Source organism: Egretta garzetta, unplaced genomic scaffold (assembly GCF_000687185.1).
Source record: "Egretta garzetta isolate BGI_Z169 unplaced genomic scaffold, ASM68718v1 scaffold246, whole genome shotgun sequence".
Taxonomy (NCBI): Eukaryota; Metazoa; Chordata; class Aves; order Pelecaniformes; family Ardeidae; genus Egretta; species Egretta garzetta.
The window spans coordinates 883,999-893,991 of record NW_009259976.1 but is presented as its reverse complement, the minus strand read 5'-3'; the positions used below and the strand labels follow the sequence as shown (position 1 = coordinate 893,991).

The 9,993-nt window shown below is 36.9% G+C and overlaps 1 protein-coding gene across 1 annotated transcript in view; it reads left to right on the top strand.

Annotated features, from left to right (window-relative positions):
* Positions 1-739: 739 nt before the first annotated feature.
* Positions 740-9,993, top strand: part of LYRM4 (LYR motif containing 4) — a 71,928-nt gene continuing 62,674 nt past the window's right edge. Inside the window, exon 1 of the mRNA XM_009640391.2 lies at positions 740-889. Coding sequence (XP_009638686.1) covers positions 740-889 — 150 coding nt within the window. The remainder of the gene's footprint in view (positions 890-9,993) is intronic.

The following is a 9,993-nucleotide window of genomic DNA, read 5'->3' as shown; positions in this document are numbered from 1 at the left end:
ATCTACTGCTCAGTCTGGAAATTATATTTTAATAATGAAATTGGCCCTATTTTTTATTGAGCAGTATGCTACAGGCTGCTCAAAGGTTCTTTACTGGGTTGCAAAGAAAGGGGAGAGATTCAGAGATAGCTGCAGCCTTGGACCTTCAGCAGAGATCATAGCCGCCTCCTCCTGGCAGAGATCCTGTCCTGTTATTGCTTCTTAGTGGCGAACTGGATGAGGAGGTGTTGAACTGAAGGGTGAAATGGACTTTGTCAGGAGAGGAAAGGGGTGACAGGAGGAGCCCTTTTTGTTATGGTTGGTCCATCAGTCTATCTTTGACTGCTAGACTACAAAGTCAGAACTAGTAATAACGTATAATGTATTTAGTGGTTAGCTCAATGCCCTTTAGAGTACTTGGAATAAGAATAATTGCACTGATGAAAAATAATTTGGGGGATGATTTTTTGGTTCTTAGGCTTTTTGTTATGTTATTGAGCTTTGCAGTATCCATGCTGGGCATCCAACAGTGTGTTTACAACAATAACAAGCAGTAAGGACTGGACTGATACACAAAACATGAAATTTTTCCAGTAAAACCACTTCTTAAATTAGTCTGGTCACTGGTTCAACTCAGGCAAGACCCTGAATAAAAAGATGTATTTATAAAACTGGGCAGAATATATGTGTGTATGTATAATTATTTTAAAAAAACATATTAAAGAGTGTTGAAATGTCATAAGCCATGGCACATCTATGAATGCACGTCCTCTTATTGTTTGTATTTAGAACATATGCCATCAGAAGGATAAGAGATGCCTTCAGAGAAAACAAGAATATAAAGGATTCTGAAAAAATAGAAGAACTAGTGAATAAAGCCAAGGCAAACCTAGAAGTTATTCATCGGCAGGTATGTTTATTTCTCTCGTTTTATCTGAGAGTTGTACACTACTCAGTTAACTCTCCCATGCCACTGCAGATGGAAAAATAGATCCTTTCTCAAGACATCTCTGGATGAACAGTAGTTTTTGTATGTCTTAAGAGGGTGGGAAACATCCGTTTATCCATGATGGTTGCAACAGGGGATTTGGGGATGTTTGTTCCATTAACTGAAACAGGCCTTGCTGTCAAAAGTTTATATGCCCTTCTGTTACCTTTTCTGCTGTTTGTTTTATTGTCTCTTCACTCTGCTTCTCTGTTCTGCCCTAATTTTCCTTTGAGTCTGTTTCCTCTAGCCTTGTGTATTAGATTCCCTTCCTCATGCTTTCCTCCTTCCATTATAGGTTTTAAAATAGTGGCTGTGCCACTCCAAATAGTCTTGCCTTCTGTGTGTTTTCCCCACCTCCAGATGCAGTGTTAGAGTAGCAGAACAAGAAAATCCTGAAGTGAATTTAGTAAATGCTGGCTAAATGCATCCAAGCAGGGTGATAGATTTTTCTTTTGAAAAAGTTGAGTCACTGGCAATGTTTTTCTCTGACCTTGTCTGAGTAGCATTTACAGCATCTCTGTTCCTTCCACTGGGTACCTTATTATTTAGACATGAATTATACTTTGTTGAACTTTAGATACTTTATTACTTCTTGTATAAACCCACTGTCTATCTACAGTGACCACTGGAAATTTGAAGAAAGCAAGCTTCTATGCCTGAAAACTTGCAAGGGCACTTGCAATGCTTAAGCTGTCCCTCCTTTCAAAATCTGCACTTACTGACACTGATCAGAGCTCAGCAGTACTTTTATTAAATAACGAATGAATTTGTGCACCTGTTCGTCCATGGTCTGTTTTAACATGAATTTTTTAACAACCAGCAGGTCAGTTACCTCAATTCTTATTTCAGTAGGAAGCTGGGCCCTCTGATTTGGCAATTTGGTGCAAGTTAAAGTATTTCTTTGGAATTTCTTCTCCCAGAACAGGTGGTGTTTTGTGCTATCATAGCTTTGCTATCTTTTTTTAACCCCCACACACACTGCTATTTTTGTGTTGTAAAAGTGTTTCTTGACAAAGCAATTCAGATTAGATTGATTCAATGCAGTTATATTTAAATGTTGGGGTGGTTTTTTTCTCTCATGTCTGCAGGTGATGAGTAGCGTTTTCAGCTCTTCTTTTTGAGGTTTTATCTTGGAAAGCCTTGATATCCAATATTCTCCAGGGAAGTATTAGAGGCTGGAGAAGACAATGAAGGAGGGCGTTCGCAGGACAGGAGTCGGAGATCACTTGGACCAATCTGAGCTAGTAGTTAGTTTATTGAGTTCTAATCAGTAAATTTAGGTATGTAAAATATTTAATAAGTACAGATGGATTGGTGGTCAATACTATTTACTATACTTAAAGTTAGTATGGAATACAAAGATTATCTCTTAAGCTTAACATATGTACCTTAAATGTTACATGCATGCAAAAAATGTCCCTTACCAACCCATTGACATCTGGTGCCAGGTAAGGGATCTCAGTCTTGAGGGGGTAACCTTGAGAGGTGTCCCTACTCAAGTGGAGATCACTGCTATGCAGCCACCTGCTATGGAGAGAGAGCTCAATGGACCCTGATAGCTACAGATATTTATAGTGTGAAGTGGTTGATTTGTAGTCAGATTTTCTGCTGTGTTAAAGCAATTTCAGCTGCTTATCCTGTCTCTAGCCAAAACATTTGTTTTTGGTGGGGTGGAGGGGTTGGTGCTGAGTTCTCACACAATATAACTTTGGTTAGGCCTACTTGCTGAGCATCTGCCTAGACCAAAGTTCAGTTAGTTCAAAGAGGGGTGCATCTGTAACAGAGGATGGCAAAAGATAAGAATGTGCAGAGTCAAATTCTGCGACTTAGAAAGCTGCATCAAAGTAACAATTTGTGGACATTGGATCTCCTATAGTAAAATGCTACAGAAAATCTCTTCTAGGCTGTGGCTAAGATAAATTCCTGTTGGCATGTCAGAAAATGCTCTGTGATGATTGTAAGAATGTAAACATTACGTCTTTGATAGATCAGGAAAACAATAGTGAGGTTACTGCAGTAATTGTTTTACCGTGGAATGGATGACTGAAGTGTACTAAACTTATTTTTGTTTTAAAATATCTTAACTGGGACCTACTTGGCACAACTCTTTTATAATAGCAAGTACTTTCTTTTTAAGAGTTCAATTTCAAGGTATCAAAGCACTTGAAATAGGTGGGAAATATTGTTTCTGCTTTATAGATAAAATATCCTGGATGCCGAAATGAGGATGCTGATTTGTAGTACCTTAATTTCAGGGTACCCTGACTTGATTTGGCTCTTGCTGGTTTTATGAGCCTTAAGCAAGAAAAGGCAGTTCTAAGTCAGATGGTGGGTAAGTCTTGCTAAAATAAAAGCTTTCCAGCTTTTCTTTCAACAAAACATGGTTCTACTGACTCATCTGAGCCATAATAGGTCTGGGGCAGATTTTAAAATAAAGCTCCTCTCTCCTATCTGAGTCCTGTGAACACCCAGATTACCTTGTTACTGTAGACACTGAAAAAAAATACACTGTTTCTCTAAAGCAGATTCTTGAAAGGGCAGTCTTTTCCTTTTAAGGTATGGGTCTTGTCTTGCACCTTCTATGAAGTTTTCTTTTAGTCTGAAGATTGTCTCTCAGCATGAGATAGGTCTTCTGGCTGCTGTGGAAAGAGTAGGAAGAGCAGTCAGGCTTGGTTAATCTGCCTGTATACCCATTCACTGTCCTTTGTAAAGGAGTGGTTGTGCTTAAGGACATTTTTACATTCATTGGTTGCTAGTGAACATTCTGATCATGCATAAACATACATATGTGCATATATACATATGTACATATGCATAAACATACATATGTACATGAGTATCTCTAACAAGCCTGTACATGAACAATAGGTAACGGTTTCATGTACCAGCCTGTATTTTGCACTGGTAAAAAAAGTTGTGCATTTAAGTGTTCATTCAAGAAAATGACAGCAATAAAAAAGGTTAGACAAGATTTGTTATTTTCTCTTAGCATAGATTCTGTTTTCTTTCATTACACCAGCAGAACCTTTTTAATCTGCTACTTTTTTTTTTCCTGTTTTACTACTTTGTGGCAAAGAAATTTTTTAAGAAATCTTTCTTGACTCAAGATTGAGAGAAGTCATTGAGAGCCACATTTTGCTCTACCACATATGTAAATCTTGCTTTAAATTTTTTTATATGTAAGTGTGAATTTTTCAGCCGGAAGATGTTCAGAAGCAAAAAGGGCATGTAGGGTTCTAGTTCCCTGGAACAGCACCACTTGGATTTTCAGAATATGAAAATCTTGCCACATATGTTTTAGTTTTTCAAACATAGAAAACTAGTGTTTAATACAAGTATCTTAAATATATTATAATCAAACTGTTGTCAAGCAAATGACATTAAGTACCTATCTTTCTGTTAGGTGGTTTTTACTTGGAGGTTACCTTTATCACTGGGACTTACCAGAATAATGCAGAATTGCCTCAGTTATTGCTAAACCTGCAAGGTTTTGCTTGTTTGTTGTTTCAAATCTCAGCTATTTAAGGAGTTTCTCCCACATGCAAAACCAATCTGCTGAAGCTAAAGTAGTTTTAAATTGGATCACATTTTGGTAGCATTCCATGTAAGAATTTCAGGAAAAATATACTTGAAAGGTAAGGAATACTAATGTGTCTGACACAAGTTCCCATTTTTAACACTGCTAAGACAGTGAAACTTGTGTTCAAGTATCTCTTATATGTCTATATCTTCTAGAAATTTTCCAGATAAAACATAATAATCTTGCATTCAGTTTTGGAAGGGTGTATGTGTTTATCTTACATGTTTGCGGGAGTAACAGACAATAACATGCATAGTACATAATAGGAAGTGGAACTTTTTAACATAAAATAATGGATAAAAGTTTATCAAGATAATTTTTGACATGAGTGCCTGCGAGACTTGATATTTGGATAATAAGGATTATTTTTTTGTGAGTCATTCTTCCCCCCTTCAAAAAAAGCTTTTCTAAAAAATTGAGAACTGTTATTTGCAGAATTTCTGTTATGTTTCAGTTTCATCTCACTTTGAGCTGTAAAGCAAGAGATAAATATTGGAAAAATAGCAACACTGCCTTAAAAGTAAGCTTTTCATCAGGACTGTTAAAAACCTTAGCATCTAAATTCATATTAATATTTACTTGCTGTCAAATTTAATCATGCTCTGTGGAAAAAAAATTTATTCTTGCTCCCTGTTTAATTGAAGATGTAAGTAATGAAGTCATCTGACATTATTAAGACTTTATATTTAAAACTAACCAAGCATAATATAAAGTGCTTTTATTTTTAAATGCAGAAGCATTGAAGCAAACACAAGATCTAGCATACATTTTTTTGCTAAGTTTGGGGTTTATTATGATGTAGCACTTCTTGGTATTGCTGACTTTTTCATAGTGTGTCGATAGAAATTAAATAATATCCCACTTTGCTGACAATTTGTTGTTACTCTAAAATCAAATTTATATTCACTTTACATTCTAATTTATGGTTTAGTCATCAAAGTGACCATTGAAGTGTGAGGTTCATAAATAAGTATTTGAATCAGCCTAGTGGGAAATGTGAAATAGTGACAGATTACTGTCATTTTGTTCATGTCAGTCACTGTACAATTTGCTTGAATGTTATAAAAGTAGCTTTATAAAGCTGAAAAGCATGGAGGAACATTATTCTCTGTCTTAGTCCTCCTCTGCTTGTTACTGATTTCGATTTAAAAATAGTCTGGCTAAAGGAAGGAATAACTGGTTCTTTTCTGAACGCTGCTTGCGAAGACTTTTTTCTTTACTGTGTAACCAGCACAATTTGTGGTGTCTTCTCTGTAAAGAAGCATATAGTGAGAAATGCATTGTTACAAGTCAGTTTGAAATAGAAAGTTTTAAAAAATTTTGAGGCTGTCTTGAGGTTGTTTGAGGATTATTGTTTCAGCCATTCCCTAGCTATGCTAATATGACTTCACTGGTGAGTTTCCATTGCTATTGGAATGTGTTAGAGGTAGGAGAATTTGCCCTGAAATGTTACTGCTGTTGCTGAGACTTAAGACTTATAGAAGCCACTTTGAAGATAGGATAATACTGAGTGTTTTGAAGTACTTGCTAGTTTTCTTTGTGGCATGCTGCCTCTCAAGTTTTGAACTGAAAATATAAAAGCGAAATTCAGAAGCTGTATTAGACCTGTGTGCTCTGATTAAATCTCTTTTAATTTGTAGGACATCTCATTCTTACTTATTCCTCCACAGTACTTTCTCCTCAGTTTTAGATCATAGCTGGAAACTACCAGTCATCTTGTTGTACAGCTAAAAAGGATTATTTTGGTTTTCCTGGCAGCTCTGAAGGCTTTAGTATCAATTGTACTGGTTTGATATCACACAACTGCAGTAAAACAGTTTTGATATTTCACAGCCTTTGTTTGTCCCTTCAAATAATCCAAACTGATGAGAATCATGGTTTGTGCAACCCTTTGGCCCAGAGACAAGAGATGCACCATGAGCAGTTAGACAGTCAGGACGTGTGGATCTGCTTCCTTTACAGCTGGCTGGTCATCAGCGTTTTTTACGGGAACTTTACTTTTGAGTTGTTCTTCCTAAGCCTTGACCTCTCTTACTGTTCCCTTCAGATGTGTAGAAGAATGAAGGAACATGGGTTTGAAGTATGAGAACTCTATTAAAAAGGTTCCACTGATAATGACAGATATTGAGTACTTGCAGCATTTTTCATGTTTGCAGCATGTTGTAAGTACATTCTAATCCTTGCAATATTCCTTGATTATAGTAACTTTAGCTCCCTTTCTTTTAATGAAATGCTTCATGACTATTTCACAACTGTGCCTTGATAAAAGCCCATGTCATACTTAGTATAATATTTTGGTTTCATATTCTTGTGTTTCTCCATAGTTGCCATTTCTAGTAAAAATTATTAGTATGGTCTTGTTTTGAAATTTTTGTGAAGAATGAACAGTAAGACAGTTCTTCTGGATCTTTTTTTGTGAGCCAAGTTACCAGTGCAGCTGTGTGTAGCCAAGTACTACACCTTCTTGAGATTTAGCAGTCTCTAAACAGTTAACAGTTGAATGGAAGTAGAAATGTATGTATGAATGTACTAATACAGCACTCATGCTATTACAGACTGGTGATAATATAGCCACAGCATAAGGAAGGATATTTCTGTTAATCAAAATAGTATAAAAATTGAAGCACATTAAATAAATATTAGCAAGATAAGAAAATTCAAAACAAAGGTAAAGGTACCTTAGTTTACTGTACCTGCTTTAGATTTTCTTGCTGCTCATCCTTTGTGGCTTTATCAGCAAATACTCTCATTGGTTTTCATGGTTCAGTTCTAGTAATCCTGTGGTTGATTTGCAGCAATAGCAGGTAAATTAGTAAATGCCAACATGTCTGTAATTCTGGACTGAAAGCATATTGTTGAGCGTTCAAGGGACTGGTACCAATTTACATAGTTGTGAGAGACAATGGAATTGAATGTCTCAAGGAACTTCTTAACCTTCAAGAAATATTCTGTGTATCTGAAGATACCTGTGTTTGTACTGTAAAGCACTGTAGGCTGGATACCCTTAGCAGAAGGTTCCTTATAAAAATTCATATTAGTAGTTTTAGTTTCAGGCTACAAGTCATATTTCTGTCTAATTTTTATGAATATGTAAGAAAGTTGCAAAATACTGTATAATGTATTTAATTATGTTAGCAGGCAGTGGTTTTGAAGACAAGAGGAAGGAGTAGCTAGAAAAGCTCTTTAAGCACTCTGAGTACAGGGTGCAGCACCTAAACAGTAGTTCAGGAATGTATATGATATTGGCAAGTCACGTTTTCCTGCTGGGAGCCAGTTGTGTTGGAGCTCTAATATGGTTTTCTGTTACCAAGTTTGTCACTGCAAGGAAGTTTTAAAACCACAGATTAATTTACTGCTTTTCTTGAGAAGCTCTGTGAATTTTATTTAATTTTTTTCAGCTACATAATGGCAGATACCTATTTTTCTACAAAATAATTATAGGCTTACAGTTCTTAGATAAGAGGAGTGTCCTTGGAAGTTTGCTGCTTTTTTACTAGTGTCATATATATGTCTCTTTATTACAGTTGCATCTGTGCGTTCCAACCAGGATAGAGCCAACATTATGCACAGAGAAAACTACTCCTACCTCTCGAGCCATTTAGTTTAAAGCAAGTGTAGCTGGAGTAAAGAGTTTTCAAATGTCTCATTCACAGAAGAAAAGCTGGAGGTGAATGGCATAATCAAACAATGGACAAAGATCCTATTAAAACAGTTAAGTCACTGCATGGTACCAGTTTTTGAAGGTAATCAAACATCTGTACACTTAAATACTTGCAGTGGCATCTAGAATTTAGCAAATGGTTGACACGAGTGTCTTGCAATTCTCTTGCTCCTAGCCTGTTGCAATACTGGTAGTCAGTTTTTAATTGCTTTAGCAGATCATGAATTCTCACTTGATTTGTTCCCTACATGCATTTACCAAAATTATGCTAGAAGCTTGTGGCAAAGTGAAATGCTGAATTTAAATCAGCTGACTTTGGTTTTTAGAAGGTATTGGGGGGATTTTTGTGTGGATTTTTTTCCAGAGTTCTTTGGGGTGATATTTTTGGATATTTTTTCCTCAGGGTAATTGAAATCCTTTTTATGTTCAAGTTGCACTTACTTTCTGTGTGATTTGAAAACATAACTCAGGAAATACACACTCATATGTTTCTCCTTTTATAACAGTAGCCTACAAGGAAGAATATGATTAAGAAAGCACCAGAAATCCTTAACATATGTTAAGTTTCAGTGTTCTTTACTTGGAAGGAGACACAGATGCAGGTGGTAGAAGGTATAATATAGGATGGATAATACCTGTCCTTTAGTAAACAAGAGAAGGCTTGAAACTGAAATTGAAATGGGGAGGCATTGAAATCAGAGCTGTGCTGGTCTTGTATTCCTGTATGAGACTAAATGCATTTTATGTCCAGTAAATACCCTTAAGGGTTTGGGGTTTTTTGGGGGGGGGGGTGGAGGGCAAGGAGGAGGAACAAAGGAAAAAATGTAGTAGGAGTGACTTTAAAACAGGTTTGGTGAATTGGAACAGAAACTCAGGTGAATCAGAACTTGGCCCTATGCAGGACATGTTAGCAGTGAGGTCTACTTTGGCCAGCCTTTTCAAATCGCTCTTTCATCTTGGCTTGTTAGGATAGCTTTGGCGATATGCAATATTGTAACAGATGCCAGAATCCCAGAGCTGTCATCTCAGCTTAATGTGGCATCTGAATGTGCAGGAAGTATAACAGACATTTTGCCCGTCTTCTGGTGGCACCGCTCCCCAGGTTACACCCCTGTGAGTCTCCAGAGTGGTGCTACTCCTTCGGCTTTCATTTAACTCTCCTGATGGAGAGCAAGATTGTATTTTCACAAGTGATTTGCTGCTGTTTGCCCTGCTGACTAAATTACAAGTGGCAGGTTCTGCCTGCAATATTAAATACCAAAATACACCCCGCATTGGAAGTAACCTTTAGGCTACAAGCAATGGCAATTCAGAGGTAGAGTGAGGCTTTGTCTTTCTGATGTAAGAGCCTTAGTGTAAAGCACAGCATTTGATGTATGCAGTAACCTTTCCTTAAAAAAAAAAATAGAGGCTGTGTAGTGTTGGCAGCTGCTTTTAAAATACTTCAATTATATGTCATAAAGAGCCATCATTATTTTTGTTACATGTATTTAGTGGCTAATCCAGTGAGGTTGGGGCCTTATCATAAATAATAAGTAGTTATATAATGCATCCAGAGCTCTGAGTATCTGATGTTACGCACCGAGGAGAGCTGTCTGAAGGACGGGAGAAGGACTTACTTTCTAGTGAGCAATTTGGAGTGGTGGTATGTCACATCTGATCAAGTAAATGCTAGGTGTAAACTTCCACATGGAAAAGAATGAGGTTCACCAGCCTGGCTGGTCAGTAGCTTCTTAAAACAGTTAGCAGCACTGATTGAACCAGCCTGTGCTGAAGAAAGCTCCA